General features: G+C 41.6%; 1 protein-coding gene across 2 annotated transcripts in view; it reads left to right on the forward strand.

Moving 5' to 3' along the window:
* Positions 1-18,729, forward strand: part of LOC124872670 (major intrinsically disordered NOTCH2-binding receptor 1-like homolog) — a 62,861-nt gene that overhangs the window by 42,245 nt on the left and 1,887 nt on the right. For both annotated transcript variants that reach the window (XM_047372919.1, XM_047372923.1), the window contains one exon: positions 5,124-5,372. In XM_047372919.1, the coding sequence (XP_047228875.1) occupies positions 5,124-5,372 (249 nt within the window). The remainder of the gene's footprint in view (positions 1-5,123; positions 5,373-18,729) is intronic.

Here is an 18,729-nt window from a genome sequence, read left to right on the forward strand (position 1 = left end):
AATATGTAGACACTTCAAGCCTTGATTAGAATACTTCACTCTAATCAAATAGAGAAATCAGGTTCAAAGGGATGAAGTGTTGTAGTGTTTAATGTAGATCAAAGAGTAGTAGTAGAAAATTTGGTGAAATAGGCCATTAAGCGTTTCCGCTTTGTAACGAATACTCTCTTTGAAATCACAACATCATGGTTATTATTTTATACTCAAAAGTTGATTGGAATAGTAGAGTTGATCATTTAACTGAACAGTTATTTGTAAAATTACACATACATATATATAGATTTTATTTATTTTGCTGTCTTTCCATTCACCATTTTAATTGTGTGTTATGCACTCTCAGACTCTCTGAGCGACACTGGCACAGTTGAGTGTGCACACTGCACCTGCATGGCAGGGGTAGCTGAGACCTGCACTCACATCGGTGCCCTATTTTTTAAGCTGGAAGCAACAGTGAGGATACGAGGCAGAAAAACTTTTACAGATGAGCCAGCATACTGGGTATTACCTGGCAATCTGACTAAGATTCATCCAGAAGTCGGCCATAAAATTTACTATAGTACTTCAGCTTCTCAAAAGAAGACACTTGACCAAAAACCCACACAAAAGTCCCAACAACAGCCAGAAGAAGCCATCCACAAAAAAGAAAAACCCCAACAGCAAATCTGGAAGATTTGGCTCCTCTGCTTGACACGCTACTAGAGCACAGCAAGGCTGTTGGTTTGTCAAAAATGGAGAAATATTACACACAATTCACCCACACTGAGCAGATCTTACCTCAGTCACTTGCATCTCTGCACAACAAAAGCATAGAGTCCAATGACCTGTCAGCTATTTTGCAGTGCTGTGAAAAATACAAAGATGCTGCAGTAGTGACAGATGAGCAGGCAGAAACTATTGAAAAGCACACAAGACTGCAGCACGTGTTCTGCCTGGTATGAATATAGAGCTGGATGAATTACAGCTTCCAGTATGCATGCTGTATTTGCCACTAGTTTGGAAAGCCCAGCACTGATAGTTGTTAAACAGGTGTGTAACCCAGGCAACAGTGTCTACAGTGCAAACAAGGTGGGGTGTGAAGCATGAGGGTGATGCACAAAAAGCCTACATTAAAATTACAGCAAGCAGTCACAAAAATCTACAAGTTAAACCATGTGGTTTCATCATAAACACCAACTTCCCTGAACTTGGAGCATCTCCTGATGGACTCACGATGTGTGATTGCTGTGGGAATGGATGCCTTGAGAAAAAGTGCCCTTCAAATATAGGACATGTCGCATCCAGCAGGCCGTGGATGCAAATGACAAAAACGTTTGCCTTCAGTTGTCTGGCAATGAACTTCACCTGAAGAAACAACATTCATAATACATACAGGCACAAACTGAGATCTTTGTAACAAAATCAAACTACTGTGACCTTGTTGTGTGGACCCAGAAAGACATGGCTGTGGTCCGTGTCTTTCCAGATCAGAAATTCTGGGAACCACGCCTCCAAAAAGCACAAAGTTTCTTTAAAAATATTTGTCTCCCTGAGCTTGTCGGTAGATATTTCTCAGAGCACGCCTGTACCCCAGCTTTGAGGGAGATATAACTGGGTAAAAAGTAATTGGACTACATGTAAATTGTGCTGTTCGACTTATAGTTGCACTTCTTATTTTTGTGAAGCAATTTCCCCTATATAAGGGTTTTATCTCAGATGATGTTCATCACGTTTACATAAAATGTTTTCTTTGAAGTGTTTAATTACATTAAATGATTTCTTAGAAATAGGATATATTTCATTACATATTTACTTGTTACCTGAAATGTTATGCATCAAATGTTTACTTAAAAATGTGATCTGATCACATTGGTTACCTTTTAATGTTTACTTTGAAATGTTTAATTTCCTCAGTTTTTTACTCAAAGATTGGATCTATTTAGTTACATGCTTACTTGTTACCTGAAATATGTTAAATAAATCAATATATACTTTAAATGGGATCTATTACATCAATATGTGTTGCCTTTAAATGTTTACTTTCAAATGTTTAATTACATCAAATGTTTACTTAAAATTTGATCTTTTTCATCACATTACCTGAAGTGATTCAATGAAATGTTTATGAATGTTTACCACATGAATATTTATTAAATGAGAAAAAACAGTCACTTTACTGTTATAATTCAAATGTACAAATACTTCAACAACAATGAATGCAACATTTTTTTACAACCTACATTTACATAACATCAGTACCTTCATTGCACTTTCACATTAACATGTGCAGGTTTCATTTGCATTAGGTTTTACAACCACACTGGAACACATGTTCACTAAACTGCAGCATACGTAGACAATCTTGTCAAGAAGTGTCACCTCTTCACCCTCACATGTAAGCAGCAACCTAATTGGTATAGTCCTGTGTAACATTTTGTATTTGTTTCTCATGCATCCAATCACTCTTTACACATTAATTCTAAGGTGGGCTATTGCTTGTGTTTGTTCAACATCTTTAGCATCAAGTTGACATCTCCCTTTAGTGAATGATGGAATTTTGACCTCAGCACACATCATTCCCACACTATCTTTAATATCAAAGCCTCTGTCAGCTAACACAATGTCCCCAGGTAATAATTTGGATAGAAGGCCACAGTTTTCTGTTATGTGCTTGTCTGATGCACGTCCACCCCAACCCTCGGAAATAAAAGAAATTGAACCATGTGGTGTGATGCCAACAAGGTATTTTATAGTGTGTCTTCCTTTGTAACGAGTGAAAGATTGTGCGCGTGCTTTTAAATTTGAGGGTCTTTCTGTGCCTATTTCAAAGCAGTCAACAATAATGGCTACACGTTTTCCAAATGTTTCCAAAAACTGAGGTGGCATTGTGGCTTCTAAACAATGCCTCTCAGGTCAGTTTACCTTGGGCGTAAGGCGTGCATGCAACACATCTAGGGTGTCGGACAGAGTTTTATGTGACACATTAAAAAGATGGCAAAGATGCTGAACAGGTAGATCAAGTCTAAGGGTTAGGGTTAGTGTAAGTAAAACCATTTGAAATTGTGACATTTTTTTAGATGCTGGCAGAAAAGGCCTAACAGTGTTAAACAATGATAACAAGATGACAAAGCAAGGAAGACCTGTATAATACTTGACCTTTCTTGTGTCATCCTTAAAAAAATCTTGGTCCAGCTGTTTTTCTTCAGCTCTGACCTGAGCTCCCTGTTCTCTTGTAACAGACATTTTATTTCTGCTCTTCTTTGCTCACACAACTGACATTCTATTTGTTGCCTCTTTGCTGCTGGTTCATTTACCAATTCTTCCTCTTCCCCATCTGCAGCCTCACTGAGCTCCTGTCTTGGGGTTTCCTCCACAACTTGCTCCTCCTCTATAGCCTCCTCTAAAGTATCTTCAATACGTATATCTTCTGGGGTTTCTTCAGTCTCTATAACTTGTGCTAATCCCTCTTCAACTTGTTGATCCACCATGTCCATTGCTGCCTGGCCTTCAACTTCTGCTTGTGCACAGCTGTAACGTCTCTTTAATCGATGAGCATGTCTGTCTGATGTTGAGACTTTTATTTCAGAGTGACCCATGTGCAGCGTTGGAACCCAGTCAGGATTTAACTCATCCATTTCATATGAAGGTTTGCCTTGAAAAGGACATATTGGAACACAGATCAGCATAACTGCTGTAAAACTGATAACACTAGAAAATTAAAACAGTTTATTTTACATTAATGTAATAACCCCGATGTACACTCTGTCTAAACTCAGAATATGCTACATACAAAATATAAACCCGACCTAACCTAGGTTTACCCACTTCTATAAAACTAATACTAAAGTTAAAAAAAATGTAACTAAACTAAGTTGAATTGAATAAACCATTGACGAAGTACACCAGGACAAAATGACCAACAAACCGAATTTAGACACTCACCAGAATGGAAATGTCTATAACAAATTTGCAAGTATGTTGGGATGCTGGAGAAGATTATGTCAGGACGTCTCACCGCTGATATCCAAGCCATTCGTCTCCTTTTTGTTAGGTCAGATACATGAGCTCCCTGGCGTTGTTTCCAGGTGGGAAAACAATGAAATGAAAGTCCATTTTCGATCTTGTTACCCTTTCGGTCATGTGACCGGACATTACATCCAATAACACAACAGGTTCGTACCATTGTTAGGTTTTGTGAACCTACTAAGGTTTAAAAATTCAACGCGAAAGTTTAGTCTTTGGTGCTTATGTCTATGGCCCTTCAAGATGGCGCTCATATCCCATCAGCCACTGCGTCGCTATCTAAGTCTACAACCGTGACGTCACGTTCCAAAGCTCTATATTCACTAATTTTGAATTTGATGCCTTCAACAGGCTCCAGCAAACCTGGGACAGGGGCATGTTACCACAGTGTTACATCACCTTTCCTTTTAACAAAATTCAATAAGCTTTTGGGAACTGATTATTGGAGCTATGTGGTGGACTTCTTTCCTATTTTGTCTTGATTTACAACTCCAGTAGCTCAACAGTCCAAGGTCTCCGTTGCCGTATTTCGCTGAAGATGTTACTTGAATGTTGCTCCAAAACCTGTATGTATCTTACTCAGCTCACACAGTTGTTCACAAAATGGTGAACCTCGCCCCGTCCTTGCTTGTGAACGACTGAGCCTTTCAGGGATGCTCCTTTTATAACCAATCATCACACTCATCTGTTTCTAATTGACCTGTTCACCTGCAGAATGTTCCAAACAGGTGTTTTCTGAGCATTCTGCAACTTTCCCAGTCTTTTGTTGCCCATATGCCAGCTTTTTTAGAATGTGGCTTTGCCTTTTGAGTGGGTTTTATTTAGAAAATAAGAAGAGTGTAATATGTTATATTAGTCTTTAGTTCCTCAAATTAAATAAGAAATATTTAAGAAAAAGCTTGATCGCAATCATATCAAGTCACATGCAGGCTTCAACAACCAAAAGATAGTTAAAACAATAACTAAACAGAGCTGTATTCTTCCCTAAGGGCCAGAGCACATTAAAAAGGCAGCAAGTTTAGGTTTATGGTGCTTTGTGAATTTATCTACAATATCTAATTTATTGTTTCAAATTGGTCTGCCTAAAGTTAGATGTGAATATAATGATATCTTTTTTTCAACAGAGGGAACAAACAGCACGACCTGAAAGAAAGACTCCTCCATTACCAGAGGGGAGTCCTGTGGTGTTTGTGGACCAATATCTGGAGAAGCACATAACGTCAGGAACTCTGAAGCCTAACATCAAAAGGAATCCTCTTTACGTGGATATAAAATCCATCGATATAATGGACAATGAGAAGTTTAAGCCTTCCTGGACCATCAAAGAGTATGACACACAAACCATCCATGGCAACTTGACAGAGTATGTGAAGGTATTTTGAAGTGAAAGACAGGAACTATGGAAAAGTGTTTTTTATTGGTTCTTATTGGTGTCTTTTTAGCCTGTATGTCCACATTAAGCCTAAAGAAAGGCATCAAAAAGTCAGGCTGCAATAGCCTGTTTGATCAACCCAAGGAACAATTCAGCTACATTTAAACAGCTTTTTACATTTCCCCCACTCCTACAATAGATGGCAACTGGACTCCTATTGTTGAAATAATTTTAGTTTGGTTTATTAAGACACTGCCAATTCACAAAAAGTGTCAGTTATAGAGTTACATAGTCAATTCAATCCAATCCTACAGAGAGCTTCAAAGCCAATTATATACATTCCAATTTGATTCAATTCAATTCAGTTTTATTTATATAGTGCCAATTCACAACACATGTTGTCTCAAGGCACTTCACAACAGTCAGGTACATACATTCCAATTAATCCTAATCATTGAACAGTGCAGTCAGAGTTAGTTATTTATTCAAATTGGATAAAAAGTTTTTCTATCTAAGGAAACCCAGCAGATTGCATCCAGTCAGTGACTTGCAGCATTCACTCCTCCTGGATGAGCATGTAGAGACAGTGGACAGTCACTGGCGTTGACTTTGCAGCAATCCCTCATACTGAGCATGCATGTAGTGACAGTGGAGAGGAAAAACTCCCTTTTAACAGGAAGAAACCTCCAGCAGAACCAGGCTCAGTGTGAGCGGCCATCTGCCACGACCGACTGGGGGTTTCAGAGAACAGAGCAGAGACACAAAGAGAACACAGAAGCACTGATCCAGGAGTACTTTCTATGGGAAGGAAAAGTAAATGTTAATGGATGTAGCTCCTTTAGTTGTTTCACCTAGAAAGAAAGAACAGATAAACTCTGAGCCAGTTTTCAAGGTTAGAGTCTGAAAGAGAGCACATAGAGTTAGTCACAGTAAAAGCTCAGTCAACTGTCATGTCTAGGAGAGAGAAAGGGTTAAACACTGAAAGACAGGGTCATGTGGATCATCGGTAGAGGGTGAGCATTAAGTTGTTGCCAGCAGAAGCTCGGACGATTCCCCTCTCCAGAAAGGTGTCACAGGTAGACACAGAGTCAGGCCAGGTGTAGCTTCTAGGAAAAGAATAGAGAGAACAAGGTTAAAAGCTGAAATAACAGCAAATAAAGCAAAATTGGAGAGTAGTGTGAGAATGTAGCAAAGAGGGTGAAAGTGGTCGTTATGTCCTCCAGCAGCCTAAGCCTATAGCAGCATAACTACACAGATAGTTTCAATTCAGATTATTCAGTTAAACGGCGCTTATTTACAACAATGTCGTCTCAAGGCACCACACAAAGGGTCCCACTGATGGTCATTGTTATACTAAAAACCACAACGATTGGGATACTTCTCTCTGTCAGACTGATCACAACCAAAAGAGAAGGGGTCATACAGGTAGCAGAAATGGAGGGTGTGCTTGCCCCTCAACCATAACTGAGCTAGCTGAGCTTAGGCTAAACCTGACTCCCCCTTACTCCAACCAACAGGGAGGGAGGAAGGCTCCCTCCCTGATAAACTAAGTCACTCTAACTATAAGCTTTATCAAAAAGGAAAGTTTTAAGCCTAGCCTTAAAAGTAGACAGGGTGTCTGCCTCACGGACTAAAGCTGGGAGCTGGTTCCACAGGAGAGGAGCCTGATAACTAAAGGATCTCCTACACGGATTTATGTAGACACACTAAAATCTCCAGCATTATTCAACGATGCCTGCTGATACCTACGGTGCATAAATCAAATCGATAGCCCTTGTAATTTCTGATTTATTAGATGTTGTTTGAGAGCATGTTCACGCAGTTTTGTCTTTTTCTCCATTTTTCCCTTTATTTCACCTAGTGTTGTGCCTTTAATATTATATTTTCAACAAAAAAGTGTTAATATTCTCGTTCCCCTGTCCGTTCTGAGAGAAACGGTACAAGAATGACATCGATAGACCTTATGGTTTCCGAGTTCTGGGCGGTAGTTCGGGAGCATACGCCTCCATGATTCTATTCTCTCCATGTCTTGCACTCAGACTCACACACACACACACACAAACGTCCCTGTTTTACTGTCTTTGTAAGGACTTTGCATTGACTTCCATTGACTTCCATTCATTTGTATGACCTAACCCTGACCCTACTCCTAACCCTTTGACCATCTTCGTAGAGAGCAACTACATTGTGGCCATTTTGTGTTGAGTACTTAAACATCATGTACTCCTGTTCCAACAGCTAGATAACAGTGACTGACGTTAAAGGGTAATTTCATAGACTTTTGCATATAGTCTGTTGTTAGCATTACTGATGGACTACACTAATGGCCCTGTCCCAATACCCGCACTTCCACCCTTGTGTCCCTGTATTGCGCATTCCCGTTGATGGGTTCGAGTGCGTAGTGTGTCCCAATTCTCCAGAGTGGTCCTTAGCCCCGCCCCCTTTGCGCCCCCCATCCACTCTTCGGCGAAGCCCGCATCTAAGTGGACTTCGCCGAAGTATATTACCCACAATTCACTGCTGCAGATGACGTTCTGAGCAAAAACCAATCACAACCATCAACGTAATCAGCCATCAAATCAGAATAATAAGAACTCCGTAAACTTTAGACAGCAAGCCGACAAATATTTTTTTTACTGGTTTTCCAGGCTCAACATTGTAAGATACCACTGGGTTCAGAGTGAGTCTGGGCAGTCAGTAGGTCATAACACTGAAGTTACCTTTCAAACAAACACTGGCGCGACGAGAGTCTGGTGTATAAGCCTCCTTCGCTTCCTGCACTTTCGCTTCCTGCACTTTCTTCTCCTCAAAACAATTGCTTGTTGCAGTTTTAAATAGTTTTTTTAGCAGCAAGACTGTGAAAACAGCGCTGGTTCCCGCCCTTTTTGATGTTGCAGTTACGGTGCAGAGGTGCAAGTCGATGATGTAACCCCTACTGTCCCAATTCTCCAATTTTGCACTCTTCAACCCTTACATGCACTTGTACAAAGTACACCCTTCATAGAGTGGCGTAGGGTGTAGTGTGGGTATTGGGACAGGGCCAATGATAGCCAAGATGCTAGTGTTAGCCATGATGCTAATGTTAGCATTTAAGCTAACATTAGCGTTTAGGCAAAGTTTTACTTATTGGCATAAATGAAGATTTTAAATGGTGTAAGTTCATTATAGCCAACATGCCAATGTTAGCCCACATGCTAATGTTAGCATTTAGGCTGATTTTCACTTATAGGGCAAAATGAACAAATTGAATGGAGTAAGTTAATGTTAGCCAACATGGTAGTATTAGCCCACATGCTAACGTTAGCATTTGAGCTAAGAGCATTTAGGCTAATTTTAACTTACAAAGCTAAATGAACATATTAAATGGAGTAAGTTAATATTAGCCAATATGCTAGTGATAGCCAACATGCTAATGTTAGTATTAAGATAACATTAACATTTTGTTTAATTTTCACTTATATGGCTGAATGAATATATTGAAAGGAGTAAGTTGATTATAGCCAACATGCTTTTGTTAGTCAACATGCTAATGTCCGCATATAAGCTAATGTTAGCATTTAGGCTTATTTTCACTTATAGGGCTAAATGAATATATTAAATGGAATACGTTATTTATAGCCAACATGCTAGTGTTGGCCAACAGACTAATTTTAGCATTTAAGCAAATTTTTGCTTATAGGGCTAATGGAACATATTAAATGGAATATGTTATTTATATCCAACATGCTAGTGTTAGCCAACATGCTAATTTTAGCATTTAAGCTAATTTTTGCTTCTACTTGTTCAGCTGTTTTTTAGCTGATAGATTTCCTATTTAAACAGATCAGATGACAGTTTTTATTTGCTGATTTATCAGACTTTAGCTGATATTCTGCTCTCAACCTTAGTCTCTTTCTGCCAGTTTTCAGCAGAGGAGTTTTAAATTTCTGTTTTCTGCTAATTCATTACATTTCAGCAGATTACCTGCAGTCAATTTCAGTTTTTTGTGCCATCTTTCAGCTACAATATTCAGCTGACAGCATTCACACTGCATTTTTGCAGGAAATGCACATTTTTCTAGTTAATGTTTAAAAACATCACATTTAAATTGAACAGATCTTTCCTATGAGAAGAAAAAATAAAGGACAGCATAGGTTAACAGTTTCTAGAATTGTGCCACTCAAGGGGGCAGCAGGTTGGAGTAGCTCTGTTAATTAATTTCCCTTTGGAATGAATATATTATTTTTGAATTTAATTATTTTTGAATTTAATTAACAATGTAACAACGAACATCACAACACAGTGCACTCTTAACTTTAAGCCCTAATATTAAAATCATTTTATGTGCTTGAATCTGCCAGTTAAAAAAATGTACTTTGCTGACGACTTTAAAAAAATTGGAATTGAGCATTAACAAAACTCTGAACTAATAGGTTTGATGAATGAAGGTGAATTCGGATGGTTTCTTTTCTTATATGAAGTGTAGTACCTGATATTTATGGTTCTTTCATCCTTTAGTCAGACAGTCTGTTCCAGATCCTTTTCTGAATTTGCATGTGACATGAATCATGTCTTGTCACAGGCTGAGGAGGTGGGTTGAGCTCAAGAACATCACCACAGTACATCCTCTTGTAGAGGCCAAAAGAGTCTGTTTATTTTCTTATCCCAGCATGGAGCATGCATTTGTCTTGAACGTTGGTTTCATCTATGGAAAGGATTATCCCTGGATACAATGCCTTATCATAAATGCTCATGTGTCACTCCCCTATTACCTCTGGGTCATTCCAATTGATTTGTTTCTGCCTTTGAAACACTGTAGCTGGGACTTTCCTGACAAAGTTGACATCTGACAGTCCAGCTGACATCTCGCAATGTTATCTTCCATCGAGCAAGAGTAAGTACCTGATGGATGCGCATGGTTCCTGGGTTTGGTGGAAGGCATCCTTTGCGGTGCCTGCTCAACAGCTTCATCCTGAATGTAATACAATTTGATCGAACTATCTGTCTCAGACAGAGCCTTGAACAGCTCATAAGCATTGTTGATGTCCCGGCCATGGCTCACGAGGTCATCTGCTGATCTCTTTAAGACAGCACCAACACCATCTGGTGATCCTTTGCCGTGACTGGTCTTGAAAAAATTCCAGGTCCCTCTCAGTCCTGTCTTGTCAAGCTCTGTACTGAAACTCTTGGGTGTGTGGTCTGCACAAAGTCCAGTGCAGGTTTGAAATGTTCCCATATGGCAGCTGGACTCTTATGTTTGGATGATGAAATGGAGGTAAAGTAAGTTGGTTATTGTATTCCACCAACATAAATGACCCATGTGTGAAGTGTGGCCTGTTGGTGGGATGATCCAAAGTCTACTGACTGAATTTCATTGCTGTACTTATAGGAAAGTTCTCAGAGAAGTCAATGGGGATAAGGCATTCATCATTGGCCATGCCGCTGCGCAGACCATGGCAGTACGCATACTATTGCCTGATGTTAAGGAGATGCCTCTTAAACTAGTGAAACCTATGTGTGAAACCTGTTATTTTTGTGACCCAGCTCTCTTCATTGTTTGATTTTGCTTCGTCTTCTGTGGCCCACTGCAAATATGTCACATTCTGTGCACCATTATATGAGCTTGAGAGGGGAGTGATTCTGTTTTTGCAATCTTCACATTCTCCATACATGCAGGCCTTGCTGCTAATGTCACAGCACACAAGTTATGTGAGGCTCTCTAAATTTGAAGATTCAATAAGCTTGAGCTGACAACGCTTTTCAGCCAGAAAGCTCATGTTTTAATGTAACCTGCATCGGCATGTGTTGCAATGGAGGGGTGGACAACCCAAAAGGGTCGCAGCCGGCAAAATGAGGCAAAGGAAATGTGACTAGTGTTGTTCTCTTCCAAAAACTTCCTGTGAAGGTTTTTCATCGTGTCAACAAGGAATTGTTTTTGCATTTAAATTTTGTTTTTTGTTATTGTTTGCTTTTCCCCATTGTCATCAGACTTACATCATTTCTTGTGAAGAATTTCTTCACCTTGCTCACCAGGGTAGCTTTTGGGTACCGCATCAGTGTACCTGTTGTAAGGTTGTCTGGTGGAGTTCTTACTCAGGTCTTCATTCTCACACAAAGTCGAGCGTTTCTTTGAAAAGCCCAGTGCTTTCTCAGACCATCTCTGCAGCCTGTATTTTTTGACTATCTTCCCAACAACAATCTCAGCAACTTTTTTTTTTCCCCCTTTTCATTTCTGGGATTCTTGTACTTCCTTCTAATGTCACATATTAGGGTTTCCTGGTACAATAATGTTTTTCTTTATGTATGTATATATACATGTGTGTATGTATGTATGTATGTATGTGTGTGTGTATATATATATACATATAGGGAGGATTGGCCGGCCGACGAAGGTTGAGACCTCGGCGGCCCGATCTCCAGATGCTTAGGCTGGCTCTAGGGACGTGGAATGCTGGGGAGGAAGGAGCCTGAGCTTGTGCAAGAGGTCAAGAGATATCGACTAGAAATAGTTGGGCTGTAATCTCTTCTACTCAGGATTGGCCCACATGGAGAGGCGGCGGGCTGGGGTGGGCTTTCTTGTTGCCACCCAGCTCACCCGTCTCGTGATGGGGTTTACCCCAGTGGATGAGAGGGTCGCATCCCTGCGCCTTCGGAGGACCCGGCCTTCTTGGCGTCCCTGTCGGGGGTGCTGGATAGTGCCCCTCCTGGGGACTCCATTATTCTGCTGGGGGACTTCAACGCCCGCGTGGGAAACGACAGTGACACCTGGAGAGGTGTGATTGGGAGGAATGCCTCCCCGATCTAAATCCGAGCGGTGTTTCATTATTGGACTTCTGTGCTAGTCACGGATTGTCCATAATGAATACCATGTTCAAGCATTTGTGTGTGCATCAGTGCACTTGGCACCAGCACACCCTAGGCAGGAGGTCGATGATCGACTTTGTTGTCATGTTATCAGACCTTCGGCCGCAAAGGTGGGTGAAGAGAGGGGCTGAGCTGTCCTCTGATCACCACCTGGTGGTGAGTTGGATCCACTGGAAGAGGAGAAAGCCGGACAGACTTGACAGGCCCAAGCGCATAGTGAGGGTTTGCTGGGAACGTCTGGCATAGCCCTCAGCCAGGGATGTATTCAACACCCATCTCCGGGAGAGCTTTGACCAGATTCCGGGGGATGTTGAAGACATAGAGTCCGAGTGGACCATGTTCTGCGCATCTATTGTCGATGCTGACCTCGACTAGGGACATTATCGGGCGGTGGAAGGAGTACTTCGAGGATCTCCTCAATTCTGCCATCACGCATTCCCTGGTGGAAACAGAGGCTGGGGACTCGTGGTTAGACTCTTTCATCACCCAGGCTGAAGGGACCGTGGTGGTTAAAAAGTTCCGTGGTGGCAGGGCTTCGGGGGTGGATGAGATCCGCCCTGAGTACCTCAAGTCTCTGGATGTGGTGGGGCTGTCATGGTTGACACGCCTCTTCAACATTGCGTTGTGATCAGGGACAGTGCCTCTGGACTGGCAGACTGGGGTGATGGTCCCCCTTCATAAGAAGGGTGACCGGAGGGTGTTTTCCAACTATAAGGGGATCACACTCCTCAGCCTCCCTGGTAAGGCCTACGCCAGGGTATTGGAGAGGAGAGTCCGGCCGATAGTCGAACCTCAGCTTCAGGAGGAGCAGTGTGGTTTTTGTCCCAGTGGTGAAACACTGGACCAGCTCTATACCCTCTGCAGGGTACTCGAGGGTTCATGGGAGTTTTCCCAACCGTCCCACATGTGTTTTGTGGACCTGGAGAAGGCATTCGACTGTGTCCCTCGTGATGCCCTGAGGGGGACCAGGAGTATAGAATCTGGTCTCTGTACAAGTGGAGCAGGAGTTTGGTCCGTATTGCTGGCACGAAGTCAGACCTGTTCCCGGTGCATGTTGGACTCCGGTGGGGCTACCCTTTGTCACTGGTCCTGTTCATAACTTTTATGGACAGAATTTCTAGGTGCAGCCAAGGGCTGGACGGGGTCTGGTTTGGGGACCAGTAGATTTAGTCTTTTTGCATGCTGGACCCCTCTAGCAAAGACAAACAGCATGCAGTGGGGCTGTTTGCAGCAGAGTGTGAAGCGGCTGGGATCAAGATCATCTCCTCCAAATCCGAGGCCATGGTTCTCGACCGGAAAAGGGTGGTTTGTCCTCTTCAGATTGGTGGGGAGTTCCTGCCTCAAGTGGAGAAGTTCAAGTATCTTGGGGTCTTGTTCACGAGTGAGGGGAGAATGGAGCGGGAGATCAACGGACGGATCGGTGCTTCTACCGCAGTAATGGGGGCGCTGTCCCGGTCTGTTGTGATGAAGAGAGCCGAGGCGAAAAGCAAAGCTCCCGATTTACTGGTCTGTCTACGTTCCTACGCTCACCTTTGGCCATGAACTTTGGGTCATGACTGAAAGGATGAGATCCTGGATTCAAGCGGCTGAAATAAGCTTCTTCCATAGGGTGGCCGGGCACTACCTTTGAGATAGGGTGAGGAGCTCGGCCATCCGGGAGGGGCTCGGAGTAGAGCCGCTGCTCCTCCATATTGAGAGGAGCCAGTTGAGGTGGCTCGGGCATCTATACCGGATGTCTCCTGGACGCCTTCCTCGGGACGTGTTCCATGCACGTCCCACCGGGAGGAGGCCCAGGGGACGGCCCAGGACACGTTGGCCAATTGGTCATTAACGCAAATTTCTAATCAGCCAATCACATGGCAGCAACTCAATGCATTTAGGTATGTAGACATGGTCAAGACGATCTGCTGCAGTTCAAACCGAGCATCAGAATGGGGAAGAAAGGTGATTTAAGTGACTTTGAACGTGGCATGGTTGTTGGTGCCAGACGGGCAGGTCTGAGTATTTCAGAAACTGTTGTTATACTGGGATTTTCACACACTACCATCTCTAGGGTTTACAGAGAATGTTCCGAAAAAGAGAAAATATCCAGTGAGCGGCAGTTCTGTGGGCGCAAATGCTTTGTTGATGCCAGAGGTCAGAGGAGAATGGCCAGGCTGGTTTGAGCTGATAGAAAGGCAACAGTAACTCAAATAACCACTCGTTACAACCAAGGCAGGCAGAAGAGCATCTCTTAACGCACAATACATCGAACCTTGAAGCAGATGGGCTACAGCAGCAGAAGACCACACCGCGGGCCACTCCTGTCAGCTAAGAATAAGAAATTGAGGCTACAATTCACACAGGCCCACCAAAATTGGATCTGCGCAAATCTGCAGCATCTGTGTGATGCTATCATGTCAATATGGACCAAACTCTCAAAGGAATGTTTCCAGTACCTTGTTCAATTTATACCATGAAGGATTAAGGCAGTTCTCAAGGCAAAAGGGGGTCCAACCCGGTACTAGCAAGGCAAGGTGTACCAAATAAAGTGGCCGGTGTGTGTATATGTGTGTGTGTGTATATACAGTGCCTTGCGGAAGTACTCAGCCCCCTTGAACTTTTCAACCTCTTGAGCTCCCTGTAATAAAGTGGAACACACATTAACAGAAAAAAGGCCTTATTGAAGTCTTCAAAACAACATTTTTTCAATTAACAAACTGCCCAAAAACAGAGCTGCACATTATATACAGTGCCTTGTGAAAGTATTCGGCCCCCTTGAACTTTTCAACCTCTTGCCACATTTCAGGCTTCAAACATAAAGATATAAAATTCAAATTTTTTGTGAAGAATCAACAATAAGTGGGACACAATGGTGAAGTGGAATGAAATTTCTTGGATGTGTCAAACGTTTTTAACAAATAAAAAACTGAAAAGTGGGGCGTGCAATATTATTCGGCCCCTTGCGTTAATACTTTGTAGCGCCGCCCTTTGCTGCAATTACCGCTGCAAGTCGCTTGGCGTATGTCTCTATCAGTTTTGCACATAAAGAGAGTGAAATTCTTGCCCATTCTTCTTTGCCAAACAACTGGAGCTCAGTGAGGTTGGATGGAGAGCGTTCATGAACAGTAGTCTTCAGCTTTCCACAGATTCTGGATTGGATTCAGGTCTGGACTTTGACTTGGCCATTCCAACACCTGGATACGTTTATTTGTGAACCATTCCATTGTAGATTTGGCTTTATGTTTTGGATCATTTTCTTGTTGGAAGATAAATCTGTGTCCCAGTCTCAGGTCTCTTGCAGACTCCAACAGGTTTTCTTCCAGAATGGTCCTGTATTTGGCCCCATCCATCTTCCCATCAATTTTGACCATCTTCTCTGTCCCTGCTGACGAAAAGCAGGCCCAAACTATGAGGCTGCCACCACAATGTTTGACACTGGGGATGGTGTGTTCAGGGTGATGAGCTGTGTTGCTTTTACGCCAAACATATCGTTTTGCATTGTGGCCAAACAGTTCGATTTTGGTTTCATCTGACCAGAGCACCTTCTTCCACATGTTTGGTGTGTCTCCCAGGTGGCTTGTGGCAAACTTTAAATGAGACTTTTTATGGATATCTTTGAGAAATGGCTTTCTTCTTGCCACTCTTCCATAAAAGCCAGATTTGTGCAGTGTACGTCTGATTGTTGTCCTATGGACAGACTCTCCCACCTCAGCTGTAGATCTCTGCAGTTCATCCAGAGTGATCATGGGCCTCTTGGCTGCATCTCTGATCAGTCTTCTCCTTGTTCGAGATGAAAGTTTAGAGGGACGGCCGGGTCTTGGTAGATTTGCAGTGGTATGATACTCCTTCCATTTCAATATGATTGCTTGCACAGTGCTCCTTGGGATGTTTAAAGCTTGGGAAATCTTTTTGTATCCAAATCCTGCTTTAAACTTCTCCACAACAGTATCTCAGACCTGCCTGGTGTGTTCCTTGGCCTTCATGATGCTCTTTGCCCTTTGAACAGAACCCTGAGACTATCACAGAGCAGGTGCATTTATACGGAGACTTGATTACACACAGGTGGATTCTATTTATCATCATCAGTCATTTGGGACAACATTGGATCATTCAGAGATCCTCACTGAACTTCTGGAGTGAGTTTGCTCCACTTTTCAGTTTTTTATTTGTTAAAAAAGTTTGACACATCCAATAAATTTCATTCCACTTGATTGTGTCCCACTTGTTGATTCTTCACAAAAAATTTGAATTTTATATATTTATGTTTGAAGCCTGAAATGTGGCAAGAAGTTGAAAAGTTCAAGGGGGCCGAATACTTTCGCAAGGCACTGTATATATGTATATATCAATACAGCGTCAATTCGTCTTGGGAATAACATATACAAGTCCTGCACAGTGGTCAGATTTTAAGCCATTATTCTTGCAGGATAGTGGCCAGGTCACTACGTGATACTGGTGGAGAAAAACGTTTCCTGACTCGCTCCTCCAAAACACCCCAAAGTGGCTCAATAATATTTAGGTCTGGTGACTGTGCAGGCCATGGGAGATGTTCAACTTCACTTTCATGTTCATCAAACCAATCTGTCACCAGTCTTGCTGTGTGTATTGGTGCGTTGTCATCTTGAGACACGGCACCGCCTTCAGGATACAATGTTTGAACCATTGGATGCACATGGTCCTCAAGAATGGTTCAGTAGTCCTTGGCAGTGATGCGCCCATCTAGCACAAGTATTGGGCCAAGGGAATGCCATGATATGGCAGCCCAAACCATCACTGATCCACCCCCATGCTTCACTCTGGGCATGCAACAATATGGGTATATGGGTGCTCCACTTCTTTGGGGCTTCTCCTCTACATTTTGCACAGTGCACAGAGGTCTCCTGCCACTGTTCCACACATGTTTTGCAGTCAATAATGCTCCGCAACAATGTGTGATAACTGGCTCCTCAATAAACTCTAAAAGAGAAAATGAGGAAAAACTTGTCATTCTGTGTATGTGTGTGTCCATAAGACTTAATGTGTTATTGATATACTGGGTGACATTGCTTACTTTTTACTCAACCTAAAATGTCTTTGCTAATGTATCATTACACCATGGGCTTTAACCCAAAGGTTTGCATCTGGATGAGACATGAGTGACCTTGGTTAGAAAATAATAGTTTATATGTATTTGGATAATTCAAATTCTGGAACACACTACACAAAAAGCATCCAACATAAGTGTACATGAGGGACAGTGACTATTGTGTAATTATACAAAACAACACAGCAGAACCCTTGCTTGATGGTCTGCAGCTAGGAAGGAGTAAGGATCACTCTTTTAGTGGCAGCTAGACTGGTCATCTTTTCGGCTGTTACAAGGAAAAAACATTGATATATACTGGTTGTGTTTTAGCGGCTTTGGTAATGGTAGCCTAATACTTTTTTGTCCCAAACACTAAAGAAGCCACTAAAATACAGAAGCATTAATGGCCAAAGGGTTGTGTACTGATTTGAAATAAAGTTTCAACAGTCTGAACAACAAAGGTAAGGATAAATATAAGTAAAAAAACGCAATGCATTTCAATCTTTGGACAAATAGGTGCCCTGTAACTCCTGGATGTCCGGTTCTTGTATAGCAAGAATCTTTTGTGCATTTTGTTTCCAGTTCTGTGGCCCTTTAACGTAGGGATGAAAACCAGGAAAAAAACATAAAAAATGAAGTGTTGGTGAAGTCATCCTGAGTAGTCACATCCCCTTTAACTTTAAATCACAAAAGTAAAGACTTAAAAGTAAAAGAAAATACTTTTTTTCTGCACAGCTCTGTCCTCATTGGCACTCTTGTCACGTGTGACCACATCCGAACAGATGGGCCTTTTTTCATTTCTATTTTAAAGTAATTTGATTTTTTGTTATCTGAAATAGAAAATGAAACTCAAATCATTTTTACAATTTCGCTCATCCCTTTTTGACTCCAAAAAAGAGAAATGCTATGTATTTTGATTTTAATTTTGGTATTTTAAAACAAAAATCAAACAACCACTAGTTTTTTGATATTCGTTTCTACAAGAAAAATCAAATGACCAAAAGATACACTGCCCTTACACAATGAGCAGTCTTCAAGAAGAAAATGAAAACGCAGTTTGAAAGATCTATTAGCAATTTCAGTTATGAGTCAAAAAATGCCGCTTTGACTTCAAAATGAAAACGCATTTCTGTTAATACATTTTAATTTTCAAATTTGACATTTCACTTTTTCCTGGGACATCTTTTGAAAATGAAATGTTAAACGTTATTTTATTTATCATTTATCACAAATTAAGCAGTCTTGGGAAGAAAATAAAAATGCAGTTTGAATGATTTATTTTTAATTTTATGAGTCAACAAAATGCAGCTTCATTTTGAAAATGAAAAAGCATTTTATTAATACATTTTAATTTGAATATTGGGACACATTTGCTTCCATAGTTTGGAACATTCCACAGATGAACAGTTTCATTGGAAACATGTGTGTTATGATTGTGTATAAAGGCTCATTTATTCACAAGCAAGGA

The sequence above is a fragment of the Girardinichthys multiradiatus genome, chromosome 8 (genome assembly GCF_021462225.1).
Source record: "Girardinichthys multiradiatus isolate DD_20200921_A chromosome 8, DD_fGirMul_XY1, whole genome shotgun sequence".
NCBI lineage: Eukaryota > Metazoa > Chordata > Actinopteri > Cyprinodontiformes > Goodeidae > Girardinichthys > Girardinichthys multiradiatus.